At 46.3% G+C, this 14,556-nt stretch overlaps 2 protein-coding genes across 2 annotated transcripts in view; one reads left to right on the forward strand and one right to left on the reverse strand.

The window, feature by feature from the left end:
• Positions 1–14,556, forward strand: part of Ptp36E (protein tyrosine phosphatase 36E) — a 102,820-nt gene that overhangs the window by 18,698 nt on the left and 69,566 nt on the right. The window lies entirely within an intron of this gene.
• On the reverse strand, positions 2,033–5,572 carry LOC142774722 (uncharacterized). The gene is made up of 3 exons (XM_075875646.1): positions 5,279–5,572; positions 4,792–4,885; positions 2,033–4,520 (listed from the first exon to the last, which is right to left on the reverse strand). The coding sequence occupies exons 1-3, from the start codon at positions 5,429–5,431 to the stop codon at positions 2,125–2,127; spliced, it is 2,643 nt and encodes an 880-aa protein (XP_075731761.1). The 5' UTR covers positions 5,432–5,572; the 3' UTR covers positions 2,033–2,124.

Genomic DNA, 14,556 nt, shown 5'->3' on the forward strand with positions numbered 1-14,556 from the left:
CTCACCATTCGAGAAGGCCGGTCGAATGGCACTGCACCCAATTTTGCTGAGACACGTTGGTAGTTGAAGGTGCCGTCCCCAGCATTCGTTCTCTGCCGTCACGTTTAATGGCATTCGTGTAGTGGCCCGTGTTGTTCTTCCATTTTCTGACCCCTAAGTGCGGTTAATTTCGTGTCCGGGCTGTCACGCCTACTCGTTACCCACTGACTCTGCTCGCTTTTTTTTTTTGTCTTAATTAGAGTCGAGAACATGCGTTGTTTACCTGTCATGGACTTAGTTTTGGCGACTCTACGTTCTTGTACCAAAAGACGAAAACAACTCTCTCTATTTCTCTCTCTCTTTCTCTCTCTTTCCAGCTCTCTCTACTTCCGCTGCAGTATTCGGGGAGTTATTAGCCAGCCTTTTCGTATAAGCCAATGAAAGCGCCTTTGGCCAGCGAACGATTTCTTTTCTGTTTGTCACTGGTAATGAATGACACTATTGCTTCGCTCCCATCCGCCACCGGTAGATCCCTTACTCCCGGTTCTCCGAATATTCAAAAAGTTTCTTTAAAAAATGAAACTGGTATGGCAGCGATCGTCAGGGTAACAACGTGGTTAGGATTTAATTTAAGGCTTTTACTGGATCCATCTGATATCGGAGGATAAGTTTACACAAGATCAGGACCACTGAGTGTCAGGATTACTTAAACAGCTCACAAGGTTTATGGCGCATTCATGTTCTTGTTTTTGCTCACCTTCTCTTGGGGCTCATAACCAGTGTGGGGGACTGGTGAATAATTGAGTGGTCTCATAAAAGCTTATGAGGTTTTCACCTAAGACGACTCTTTATTGCGATAGCAATTATATGGACACTCTCGGCTGAATTTTGCCGCCCACGTCGACGTCGAAGTGGGCGTCGCCGTCACTCGCCGTATATGTATACGTATCTGTATATATGAAAACGCAAGAAAGAAAAAAAATCCAGAAAAAGACTCCGGTGCGCGGAATCGAGAGTCCGACCTCTGAATTGCGAGTGCGAGGCGTTAGCCACTGAGCCACGAAGGGGCACCTCTTTTAATGTTTAAATGGCAAGCTATTCATATCTACCATTTATCGCTGGTGATGGGTATCTCGGAGAGGAGCTTTAGTGTTTTTAGCATTACCGGCTAGATGGCGCAACGAGCACGCTTCGGCTAGGGTGCCTGAATGGTTTCCCTCGCCCGCCGCTCCGTACAGGGTGGGGACAACCGCGTCGTCTGCTAGAGCGTCCGCCATTACATATCTCACCCCAACGAAACACACTGCCTGCGCGCGCGTATGAGGAGAGTTTGAGAAGAGTTTAGTGCGAGAAATGGTATTTCGCGCTATAAAAAAGCAGTCTGAATATGTGCGTCTGTCATTGGAGACTGTTTGCAGGATAAATCTACATTAATTCATGAAGCGCACGCCTTTTCCTGTTACCTAAACTCACCGCACTCCTCAGTGGCTGTGCAGCGTGCCAGCCACTCAGTAGTGCTCGCATTGTACGCGTTGAACTTACTTCATCCTGCTTTTTCCCCCGCCTTGCGTGCCCTCGCAGCTCTGAATAATCTTGCGGGAATGAGATTCAGATTTGTTACACAGCTATTTTTCTGTTATAGCTGGTTGAGATAGTGAAACAGCGTAAACATCAATTGAATCTCTCGTTTTTATGTGACCACTGAGAAAAAAATCTTACTAAGTTATTGGAAAATACAAGATGAAATGCAGTAATAACGATTTTGATGCCCTATACCTGTTCAGTTTTTCTACTTTCCATAGATATATGTAAGCGAGCAATCTAATTATCCGAGAAGTATCACTCTCGTATTCTGCCTCTGTGACGCTGTGTCGGTATTGCTTCGGCCGCAATAATATTAACTTACCATAAACATTCTCCAAAGATCACAACCTTAGTCAGCTTAAAGATCACAACGCTGTTTTTATCTAAGAATGTGATATTGTATAACAAATAAGAAAAATGTCTATGAACTTAAGGAGGAGGATGAAGAAAGGACAGGGAGGTTAGCCAGTTCACAATGAACTCAAAATATTTTAATCAAACAATAAGTGTTCTGAAAGAAAAAATAATAAAATTTATAAGTGACTGGTCCAGTTCGGCTGGTCACGGAAGGCTTACCCCAGCGCACGTCTTGCTTCCGTGTTCATTGACGCCGTTTGAACTAACGTGGCGCAAATGCACGCGAAGCCTCAGTCTTGCATAATTCGCAATAAGGAGTTTTGCTACGGCGTCACTGTGCTCGGAGCAAGTCTTTACGCAAGGGCGCACCATCTCGTTCAAATAATCGGTCACGGCCTTCAACGGGGACCTTAAGCGCAGCAAGCCCTCACTCCAACTTATGATGCCCCTGAAATGCTCTTCACACGACTTGAGTGTCAGCAAAACATCCTTGCTGGGATATGTGAGGTTGCCACCTTCACTCCTGTACTCCTTCAGAATAGTCAGAGTTGCGTGCTCGCTTTCAGTTGAGCCTAACAAGGCAGAATTACAATGCCCGCATCCCGCTACAACACTCAGCATACCTTTTAAAAGGAAGCCGCCGATGTAGAAAAGGATGTTGCATTCGTTTTCTTGAAGTTCTTCAATGAACAAAATTTCCGAGTCATCAATGACATCAGCTTCCACCTCCCCGTGCTCTTGTTTGCCTTTTGCAAGCATGTCGGCGAGGTACTTAGCATCGTCGACTTCGTAGCTTGACGTTCCGGGTGCATGAAGGAACTGACTCACGCACACAAGCTTCAGGGCACACTTTAAGTCATATGCGTTAGGAACAGGCTTCCTGATGCGCACCACCGAAAACAAATTTTCGAGGCAGTCTTGCAAGATTCTGCTCGTGAGGAAGAATTCGTATCCTTCACTGCGCAAGAGAATGTCTTGGAGACGAAGAACGACTTTTGTTGTTATTAGTAAACCTGCTTGCGAAGGCTTCCACTGTGCCTTGCTTCCCATCTTCATTCCTTGAAAAACTTCGAGGGCCGAGTTCAGTAGCTCAATTGATTCGTGGTACCTCCGCATGTCTCGAAGGCTGAGAGCAACTGATGGGTGGCGGGAAGACATTAGCGTGTACCAGTTGAATACTAATTCTAGAAACCAAGCTGTTGTCTCTGCCTCCGGCTCTATCGCGTCCTCTTTAATTAGGTACCGAATCGCTGCAGGAGCTTCCCTGAAGAAGCGGACAGCAACTCCCACTTTCATTTTTGTGAAATGGCCTCGCGAAATGTGTAACTCTGAGAGCCTCGGGGCGACTTTCAGCTCTCGTTCAGCATCATACTTAATTACACTGCGCACATGGTCCACGTTCACTTCTTTTGATGGCAGATTGTGCTGGCATACTGTTGCATCACTCAGAAAGAATACTTCCGATGAAAGCAACTGTGACTTGACATTCTTCAGCACGTGTGCAGCATCTGCTGTGAAAAACAATTCTTTGTCTTCCAGACAGGGGTGAGGCACTGAACATACAGTAATGGAATTCCTGTGGCTGGAGAATCCGAGCTCGCGCCACATAGCCCGATTAGAAGCCCCCATGTCGCAAGTGACGACACGGATTCTTAAAGAGATTTCCGCGCAGAGCTGCACTATCTTCATGACGTAGTCCTTGAGGATACTACCCTCTACATGACTTCCGGTGAAGTGGTAGGCAATCACTTGCTTCCATCTCGTATTCAGGCCTCCTACCATGAACACTAGTGCGTGATGTGCAGGTTCGTCTGGATTTTCTGGCATAGTTTGCCCCCCCAACACCACATCCTCAGCGCGATCGAGCTCGTACCCGCGAGCAATCTCCATTTCATCCAAGAACAAAGCACAGTCTTTTTCAATGTCTTGCATGTTCTCTGCTTTGATTTTGAGAACATCGATGACTTCCGTCAAAATTCCGGGAAGAAACTTGAGGCCCTGAAGGCGACGTGCAAGGGTTTTTCCGGATGGCAAGGGGTAGCCCAGATTTCTTAGTGTCTGGTAACCAGTTTTTCCACAGGAAAACTTAATCTGAAGCGCCTGCTTGATTGTTTCTGCAGACCAAGTGCTTCCCTTATTACTCTGGCGCCCAAGAGCCTGCAGCTGGTCATCATTGAGGAATTTCAAACGCTGTCCGAATAATTCCATTTTGGTTTCCAATTTTTTCACCTGTTTTTTTAGTGCTTGAATGGTTGAGGTGGCTTTCCGATGGACTTGATGTAGCTGAGTGTATTTTCTGCCCATATCGGAGAGCTGCTTATTTAACTGCTTGTTTTCACGTGCCCCGTCAGGTGCATCGGCCGAGATCACAACTTCTTCCCTTTCCATAATGTGCGGTACTGAATCAGGCGTCTGAGAATTGCAGCTTTGCGGTTGCTGTGCGCCAAGACTGTCTGTGCGTGAATTTAAATTCGCCTGTGCACTTGTGAGTGGCGTACAATTAATGGCCGTAGAGTTGTCACCGCGTGTTTCTTGGCATGCATCAGGCAACACAGCAGGTCCTGCCCTGTCCTTTGGCGCCTTCCTTTGTGGAGGCAAGCCTGCAGTGCAAAAAAGGACAGTCACAAGCTGCAAGTATTACAAGGTAGCCAGCTCTAATCACAGGCCTGTACTGGATTTTAGCAGTATTATAGGTTGCAGACATATGCCTTTTCTCAGGTCGCAGGCACGTACCCCGACTTTCTTAATATCCTCAAACGAGGAATTCCACGGATCATCCTAATTTTTGAAACTAAATCATTTTAGCCTTGTACTGTTGCCACCTGTTAGGTTCATACAGAATCTTTGACGCACAGTGAAACAGTAACTTACCCCTGAAAGGGAACACCGTTGGCACAGCGTTCGGCTTCAGTTTTATCCACTGGTCAGCTCGGTGCTGCTCGAAATGGCTTGCTTCAAAATGTGCCTGTAAGTCCGTTATGAACCATGAATTTTAGCTTAGCTTAGCCTAGACAGAATTACTAGAAAGACACAGTATACCACACAACTTTTATTGAATTTCGTGATTTGCAATAAACGAATGAAAAACACTTTTCTGTAAATACGCAATTTAATAACAAGCAGCCTATTTTGTTTATACATATAGTGACTAAAAACTGGTACAAACTTCAAATACTGCGGCTGCGCCACACGTTTCCATAGCTGCACTTTTAGAGATCGCAAAAAAAGAGAGAAAAACTGCAACTTAGACGTGAAGCGTTTACAGCACCGACAAAGTGACCCACAGACACGTATACACATTTAAAAAAACAAGTTTCAAAGTTCTCGACGAGAAAAGAACACATGTCGGGATACTCACACTGCATACACACGAGGACTTCGTAGGCTGCCACTTGTCTCGCTTAATCTTCACCATCCATAGCAGCCTTCTTTTGGGCTCTGTCGGAAAATGGTAGAGTTTCCAACCATTTCTGGAGTTGTTCGTGCACATGGGCACGCAGCACCCAGTCATTTCCCTAAAAAAGTATATGACAGAGCGGCCACAGCTCCTTCTTTGCTCCCGTCGCTATGCGAAGTGAGATCTGCAATGGCGGCGGCCGTCAGGAAAAACCGGTCGCGGCGGCGAGCACCCCGTCAAACAATGTCCCCACCCTGCAAGGAGCGGCGGGCGAGGGAAACCATTCAGGCACCCTAGCTTCGGCGCGTGCTCTCATCTCCCACGCGTACTTTGCCCCGCAGAGAGGAGGAGGTGAACGCTCGCTCGGGCGCCTTTATCTCGCGGCGGGACTCCCAATTAGGGCTGCAGAAGGTGCGTCTTTTTTTTCCCTGAACTTCTCTCTCTCGCGTGTGCGATGGCGAGCATCGTACGTCTTGACTGATCTGTGGCTTTAAGCGGAACGATCTAAAACACCCGCCACGGTGGTTTCGTGACTGTAGTGCTCGACAGGTGACACGAAATTGGCGGGATAGAATCCCGGCCATGACTTCTTCATTTTCCGTGGAGGTAGAAGCGCCTTGATTTTCGGTGCACGTTGAAGCAGGTCGAATTTCCCGGAGCCCTCCACTATATGGCGCCCCTCATACTTGTATCATGGTTTTGGAACGTTGACTCCCAATACTTATTAACTATCTAAACACGCCAAGGCCCGCCGCGGTGGTCTAGTGGCTAAGGTACTCGGCTGCTGACACGCAGGTCGTGGGATGTAATCCCGGCTGCGGCGGCTGCATTTCCGATGGAGGCGGAATTGTTGTATAGGCCCGTGTGCTCAGATTTGGGTGCACGTTAAAGAACCCCAGGTGGTCGAAATTTCCGGAGCCCTCCTCTAAGGCGTCTCTCATAATAATATGGTGGTTCTGGGACGTTAAACCCCACGTATTAAAACACGCCAATAGTTTTTCTCGTCGGGGTAATCTGCAATTGTGATTGGATTGAACGCATACGCCAATTCGGTTTCGTTGGAACTGTGATATGGAGCTTCTATTGAGTAATACACTGTAAATAATTGCATGTACAATACTTCGGGAGAAAGCTTATCTGCCTCCTCAAGGTGTCAACTAACAAACAATAGCGTGTGCTTAGAAAAAGCAGTTAACGATTTTGAGTACTTGGTAATCTACTATGGGAGAGCATAGAGCCGTCCCGCGGGCGTCACACTTTAAGGCCGTGTCGACAAAAAATTACGCCGTGACCGAGTTCACGGACAGGACTAACCAATGGCTAGGGATAAAACCCTTGGGTTTGACGCGGATTATTGTGAAAATACTTTGTTAAAATGTTCGTCGATTCAAAGTGTAGGTAGTTTCATATATTTAGAGTAAAATGTGCAGTACCATGGGAAAGCATTAAGCTGTCACAATCACAGGAGCCTACAAAAATACTAGAGGGTACGAAAGAAAAGGGAGGTTTTGTTGTGCACGTAACTTTGCACAATCGAAACATCGAAACCAAGTAAAGACAGTGTATAAATCTTACAAATGAGCACCAAAATCCAATTTTTCTTACTGTATCCGAATGTTAAAAGTTAAAGAAACTTAAAATGGATCAAGTTATTCACATTTCAAAGAATGCCCCGCATGCATGCGTACTATAGTGGGTGCATGGCTAGTACAGAACAAGTGGGAACTCCAGATGTCCCTTCCTTACTCTAAAGAAACGAGTGTACCATGGTAGACGTAAAGCCTCTTCGCTGTGCGTTTTCAGCTGCTGATCTAGGCATAATTCCACACAATGAGCCGTATTCTTTAGAGTGTGGGATAGGCTGCTCTATGAGGCTTGTGCCGTGCTTCTGCTAAACAGCGTCGCCGCCACAGTACGTACCAGGTCACTGCGAAGACCAGTCTTGCGAACAGGCCACGTTCTGTTTCCATGCGCGTTGTACGAAAGCCAATGATGTATTCCACCATGCACCACACGCCTTTCGCCACCGAACACTCGAACATATGTTGGGCCGTCTCTTTTTTGACGAAGTTTGTACAGCGGTCATTTGGAACTACTCCCCAATGTGCTAACCGATTACGCGTAGGCAATGCCCTCCATCTTCTCAACCAGTCAAACTCGCGCACCTCTTTACGTAAGTGTGTGTGTGTGTGTGTGTGTGTGTGTGTGTGTGTGTGTGTGTGTGTGTGTGTGTGTGTGTGTGTGTGTGTGTGTGTGTGTGTGTGTGTGTGTGTGTGTGTGTGTGTGTGTGTGTGTGTGTGTGTGTGTGTGTGTGTGTGTGTGTGTGTGTGTGTGTGTGTGTGTGTGTGAAATGCGCGCGCGTTTAGAAAAAAGTGGTTAACGACTCAGACTACTTGGTACTCTCAAATGGGAGAGCTTAAAACTGTCCCGTGGGCCTCGCAGTGGCACACACGATGAAGCCCACTTGGTGGGACCAGACGGCACAAGTTCGCCTGTTTAGAAAAATTAATTCTCACAGACGTCAATTACATTTCAACGGAACATTGTCTTCTTAGACATTCAATAAACATGATGACGAAAGACTTCATTTGCATGAACATGACGCTGAAAGAACATGCACGTTCGATGGTTCACTCAAACATAGCAACACAAAAATGTGTCACAGGAGGACAGATACACATATGGATATTGCAAGCTAAACAAGAGGCACCAATGAAACATGACTATGTACATTTCACATAATTACAAGTTTGCATGTCGTTTCGGCCGGCGCATCGACACAACAGCCTACGAATCAGACAAAGGAGAAGTTTCACTCGTCCGTCACAGACCGACACAAAAGGGCAAGACCAGTGCCGAAAAAAAATCATTCATCGAAGAAGAAGAGGTCTTTCGACAGTACAGACAGCAGCTCCGAGTATACAATCTCTAAAATCGGGAAGAGTGCGTGGCAGCGGTTGCGTCAGAGGCAAATAACCGGCAACAATAAGAAGACCGGCGAAGTGGCCTCAAGAACTTCAGCATAACTGCAGCAGCACTCCATAGAAATCCAGCATGTGTGATGTACGGCTCTCCAAAAAAACACACGCAACGACACAATGTTTCAGAAAATGTTGGCTGATTTGCATCCCGAAGGGAACGTTTCGGGTATGTTGCTGACTGGACCATCCTCCGCCTTTCGAGGCGGTCGAGAGTGGGAGGGATGTTAGAAAACAGTGGGTAACGACTTAGAGTACAGGGTACTCAACTATGGGAGAGCTTAGAGCCGTCCCATGAGCTTCAAGGCGATTGTATGTTTAGAAAAAGTGTTTACTGATTTAAAGTACAAAGTACTCGACTTTGGAAGAGTATAAAGCCGTCCCTAAACAAAATCGATAATAGTACGACGTTATCCCGAAAGTGGCGCAGAGTAAGTGACACCCCATATTAACTGTCAACACAATGCTAATCACCGTTCAAGACGAGGACTTAACAAATATCACTATATGATACCACCACAGATGGGCAAGTTATTGGTTGCTTTGTCTGCGGAATGGTGGCGCGATGGGGCACGTGCTAACTACACCTCCTCACTGCTGCAAGAGAACGTCATCAACCACGTCACTCTGTTATTTAAACGAATTATTCTGTATACGATATTGTCACGTGATCACAGAACGACCTCAACGTCTGTTCACAGGAGCAGCACTGGACGTCGAGCCGAACCGAACGTTAGAGAACGAGCACGCACCAACCGTCCTCTTCTTCTTTCACACCATGGCACATACTCGCATTGGCATGGCTAAACCTCGTTCCATGCCTGTGGCAATATCGACTGCATTCGCTCACATTCCGTCATATTCACCAGTTTCTGCACCACTTTGGCGCGTGAAAAAAAAAAAAAACTGAGGCCACTGTAACGCCACGATTCGTTGAGTTCAGCCATTCAGGTGACTTCATTTTATATGCGTAAGCATTTCTATGCCGAATCAGCCAGAAAGCTATTAGTTTGTCCGTCTCTCTGTCCTATACGATGATCGGTTTCAAGATTGCAAGAGTTGTACCCTAAACAACTACCGGTCATGTCATTTGCCAGCTCCTAACGTGAAAGCTGACAGCACGTTTCCAAGTTTCTTTTTTTTTTTTCAAGGATAAGGAGAATCTTTCTCTAGTTTTCAGATTAAAGAAACGGGCGTACAGTTCAAGTGAATCTCTCATAACCTTTATGTTGCTCAAAAGAACATTTACTTGAATATGTGTTGCCATATAGCGATGGACAAAATAGAATGTCGCGAAGGGCATGTGTTCTTAAACAGTGAAAGAGTCTATAAGAAAAAACAATATCATAGCATATCCACGGAGGAAATGATTATGAGTGGGGCGAAGCGTCCGTCCGTCCATGCCCTGCCGCGGTGGTCTAGTGGCTAAGGTACTCGGCTGCTGACCCGCAGGTCACGGGATCGAATCCCGACTGTGGCAGCTGCAATTCCCATGGAGGCGGAAATGTAGGCCCGTGTGCTCAGATTAGGGTGCACGTTAAAGAACCCCAGGTGGTGGAAATTTCCGGAGCCCTCCACTATGGCGTTTCTCGCAATCAAATGGTGGTTTTGGGACGTTAATTCCCACATATCAATCAATCGTCCGTCCATGCGTCTGTCTGTCAACTATATGAAAACCACTAACGCCATCTAGGGATATTATTTCCAAGGACATATACACACAGCGTCATCTAGTGAGCAAGTCCTTAAATTTACTTGAAGTGGCTCCTACAACGTACTATTACAGAGGAGGGAACGACCCACACTGTAAGGAGCTCCGCCTCTAGACAGAATAGCACGGTCCACAGCTCGAAGCCGGAAGCCATAATATTTTTCTTTGACTTTTTTTTTTTGTCGATGATACTCATCTCCTTCCCTTTTATTCTTACCCCGTCCGCCACGGTGGATCGGTGGCTCAGGTGCTCTGATGCTGACCCGAAGGTCGCGGGTTCGAGCCTTGCAGTGGCGGTCGCACTTCGATAGAGGCGATATGGCAGAGGCCCGTCTATATTTTGTGATGTCAGTGCATGTCAAAGAACGCCATATGGTCTAAATTTCCGGAGCTGTTTTTCTAAGAGTGCACAGAAAACGCCACCGGTGCCGCCAGCCGAAGATGCCGTAAGTGTGGTGCAGATCGCTCGCAATGCCACCGGTCCTCAAAACAGTTCAACACCGCGTTTCGTTCATAACTCTTTCCGAGGGGAGAAGCGAGGGGTCGGCGGGGGAGGTTGATGTTAAGCAAAACGACAAAAAAAAAAGCACTTTTGCCGTTTTGCACTTTTGCCGTTGAGTACTTTTGCCGTTTTACCCTCTGAATATCTTCTTATCAAATCCCCAGCGTGGAATAAAAAAAAAAAAAGAAACGCCAGGCCTGCGCGGAAGGCGCAGCACTGTCACAGCGAAAGCTAGAAGAGCCGCCTTTCAGAGCCTTTACAAAAGACTCATAGGGTAATTATTGCAAGCACACTTGCTTAATTATCCACAAGGGCATTATTTATAAACTTTTGGATAGTAGGCCGGCATTCGCTATGCTATTTTTCGTCATTCTTCTGAGAAGCGTGGTATCCGCTAAACACTTGCAAGGAATTTTGTGGGAATTGTTCATGCAGTGGCTGGCGACGATGAGGAATTATGGCTGAAGTGGTTATGCGCCACAGTTAATAGGAGAACAAGAACAAGCTTTTTTAACGGGCTGGAGCATTGGACGGCCCACACGTTACGCTATTCGCATTGTGCGACGACTGGTTGTTCTTTCGCTGTTTTAAAACGCTCTATAGGTCGTATTAGCGTGATTGCTTTCCCGACATCAAGCCTGCTAAGGCATGTTTGACAACAAGTCACAAGCACTTGTGTAGCTCAGTGGTAGAATACTGGCCTGGCACCCAGCAGACCCGGGTTTCTAGCCCCACTGTGTCTTGAGTGTTATGTTTTATTTTCTTTTTAAAGTTTCGCGTGATGTGGTTACGGACACCGGCGGCTGTGGCGACGGCGGACAACTGCGCGTAACCCGAGTTATGATCTCATAACAGCTTTCGTTGTAAAGTGCACGGGGATTTGGAGAGTATCCTTTTACCAGATCGTCATTGTGAAAAAAAAAAGCTTTAGGATAGCGTGTGCAACGCTCTGCGCGCGCTTTTCGTAGTGGTCCTTGCCATTGCGCATGCGTCGTAACGCTAACCGCCGTTAGCGTTTGCGGTCAGCCCCCTTGGAAATCCAAAACAGGGTGCTGCCCGCAAAGTCACTTTGCGGCAACTCGAACGTGCGTCAGCGTTTGCGGGGGACAAACGCTATATATGTTTCCTTGCGCAGTGGTCATGACCACGTGCAATGGGAAATGACTGTAGCCTACCATTCGCACTTTTTTTCTTGACTCAGTGAAATAACCCAACCTTCCCAGATTTGTAAGTTTGACTAAAAGGTTTGGTCCCCAACACGAACAGCACTTGCTTTACTCATTGGGGCCATGAGATATTCGCAGTTCGGGAGACGAGATTAGACACTGTGCAGAATATCCCTGTGCTTCTACACCTGCTGAGATCGAAGAGTCCAGTAATGGCAGTAACGTTTCCATTGGATTTCTCGGCAATGTGTCGGTTAAATGTATGCTTCAAATCTCTGAGGGGGACCTGATATGAGGCCCACGGGCCGGCTTTATGATACTCCCATAGTTGAGTACCAAGTACACTGAATCGTCAACCACTTTTTATAAACACATCCGTTATCGTTGTTACAGAGTTGATCCGGCTGGGGATGTCTTTCCGGCCTCCCATAGCGGAGTACCTGGTACTCTAACTCGTCACACGTTTTCTATATACATAGTTCCTGTGATTCGGTTTGGCTTGCTTAGACAGGCTCCGTATCGGCAGAACATTCTAAGTGCGAAAAACAAGTAAATCCAGTTCCACAGTGAAGAGCTCTTGCGATGGCTTCTGCTCGTGACTATACTCGGGGACAACTTTCCGTGGCAAGAAACGGAAAGCTACGAGGGCGGAGCTATACTGCTACGTGAACTACGTGCACTACTACGTGCACTACTACATGCACTCCTCCGCGAAGTAGTCCGGCCAGACTGGCTTTTCAAGTTGCGGAGGAGTTCGAATTAAACCATTGCATAGAACGTGCTACGTCTGCTTACACAGCTATTTGTGAGAGAGATTCGACGCAAGCTCCTTCGGCGAGTCGTCCGAATAGCTAGATGGCGACGCGCGTTCACTTAAAGGCAGAGACACCATTTTGACTACAAAGGACACCTAAAACGTGCGGTGTTTTCAGACGTGTAAAACGCGAAATTACGCTTCATAAAACAAAACAAACATTGTTACCTTTTTGGTTCGTTCAGCGTCTTCTTATAAACAGCATCCTGTAGAAAATGAAGCGATGTTGTTTTTTATGATTTTCGCGCGGGGGGGGGGGGGGAGGAGGCACCTCTGATATTTTCATTTTTCGCTCTGTATGCCATGGTGAAATAAAATTGCGGGGGGGGGGGGTGGTGGCACTTAGGTCACTGACGTAGAGTTCCACATGATTAACACAGGGATGAAAACATTTGTTAATTGAGAGGTCTTAAGCCCAAAAGCCAGTCGGGTCCTGTGGCGGGGACGCCATTGGCCAAAGACACCAACCATCCGCTCTCTCGCGATCGGTAATCGTGGTTGCTCGAAGTTTGAACCAAACATGGCCGCCTCCCAGCCATTCCTCAGTGGCTCTTCTATGTTGTATTGTTCTTCCTGGAGCGCTAGCACCAAATGTGACTCTTGTTTTCTTTCCAAACATGTCCGGTGCATTGCTTACCTCTGGTTTGGAAAAAATCATAGGGAGTCCTCTAAAATAGCTTGCCCGGCCTCTGTTCTCACGGGCCGAAAAGTCAGTCCTGTGTTTCGCCCCCACTGACAGAACATTTTTCTTTGCATTGGGAACATGAGCATTTTTTGACGTCCTTTTGGTGACGGAAACACGTCACTGAAGGCTTGGTGGACCACGGCATAAAACACTTTCGTGTTAATATATACGTTGACGGTTCTGGTTCAGTTCAAGTTATATTGTATTTGTATGATTGACGAACAGATGGATATTTTGGTATGTCCGGTTAACTGACCGGATATTTAGTCAAAAAGTCTTGAGTCCGTTGACAAATTCTCAGGTTGCATGAATGGAAGCTTTGAGCGTCCCCTTCCTAACGGTGATGTGGCCTCTGCGCCACCAGTATACGCTTTCGTCATGTCGGCCCGTCGAAATTGATCTTCCTATACAAAAAAAAAGGAAATAATTGTTGCGCTGCATTTCAGAGAAACTCTCAGCCTCGTGCATCTTTCTGTGTGGCGGCCTCTGAGGTGCTTTTCTGTGGTAGCCCGACGCGCAAGGATGAAGGAATTAGGTTCATTTTACGCCAGCTGTCTCAGCCTTGGCGATCGACCATCTGCGATTTGCTTGAAAAAAAAATTCAGGACTATTTGCCTGAAGCGATAAGTCTTCGTCCAAAATAGTTTTAGCCAGAAAAAATTGTTTAGCAGTGCAAACATCATGTAAATTTTTAGGGAAAGCTCGAAACCGTGTCTCGTAAAACATATTCTCGATAAATCAGTCGTATCTAAACTGGGTCAAGTCAAATTTTTGCCTTTAGGGCAATGGCATAGCTGTTTACTTCGAAATAGGTTTTACGAAAGTTTACGCTTTCGTGGTTTTTTTATGCGGTCTCGAATAACGGGAGATTGCGTTCTATATTGGGGACTTTTTCACAAAAAAGCAACATTCAGCGAAATGTGACAATTGACATTGGCACATTGCCGAAATGTTCTACTCTAGACTAAAGATAACTTCACGCGTAAATAATGCGCGTTGAAGTGTACAGGTGGCGACATAGTTGCGGAAATGTTGTTTTTTGCACGTATTTGGTCGTAAATTTAACACTGACATGGTCGTACTAAAATAATGCTCAATCGCATATTTACTATACTTGCATTCTTTGCATATACTCGCTCAAGAAGATCTATGAAATTACTTTTTTTTGTTTTGAGGGAGAAAAATGTTTTAGAATTTGTGTGTTACCGCCCTCTGTGTTTGCACGTGTTTATATATGTCTTAATGATGCGTCCTGGCTGTAAATACTGTAGATGCGCGCGCGTGGGGATAATATAGACGACATAATCAACTTTGTCGGTGCTTATTTGATTTATTTAGTAGCAGTACTCTGAGCCAACGAGAAACGCATGACCTCCTATGCTT

Source organism: Rhipicephalus microplus, chromosome 10, assembly GCF_043290135.1.
Source record: "Rhipicephalus microplus isolate Deutch F79 chromosome 10, USDA_Rmic, whole genome shotgun sequence".
Lineage (NCBI taxonomy): Eukaryota > Metazoa > Arthropoda > Arachnida > Ixodida > Ixodidae > Rhipicephalus > Rhipicephalus microplus.

Coding starts and splice junctions, on each gene's coding strand:
- LOC142774722 (XM_075875646.1), bottom strand. CDS start 5,431: ATGACTGGGTGCTGCGTGCCCATGTGCACGAACAACTCCAGAAATGGT. Junction 4,886..5,278: donor AGTCCTCGTGTGTATGCAGT/GTGAGTATCCCG, acceptor ACGGACTTACAG/GCACATTTTGAAGCAAGCCA. Junction 4,521..4,791: donor AACGGTGTTCCCTTTCAGGG/GTAAGTTACTGT, acceptor TTTGCACTGCAG/GCTTGCCTCCACAAAGGAAG.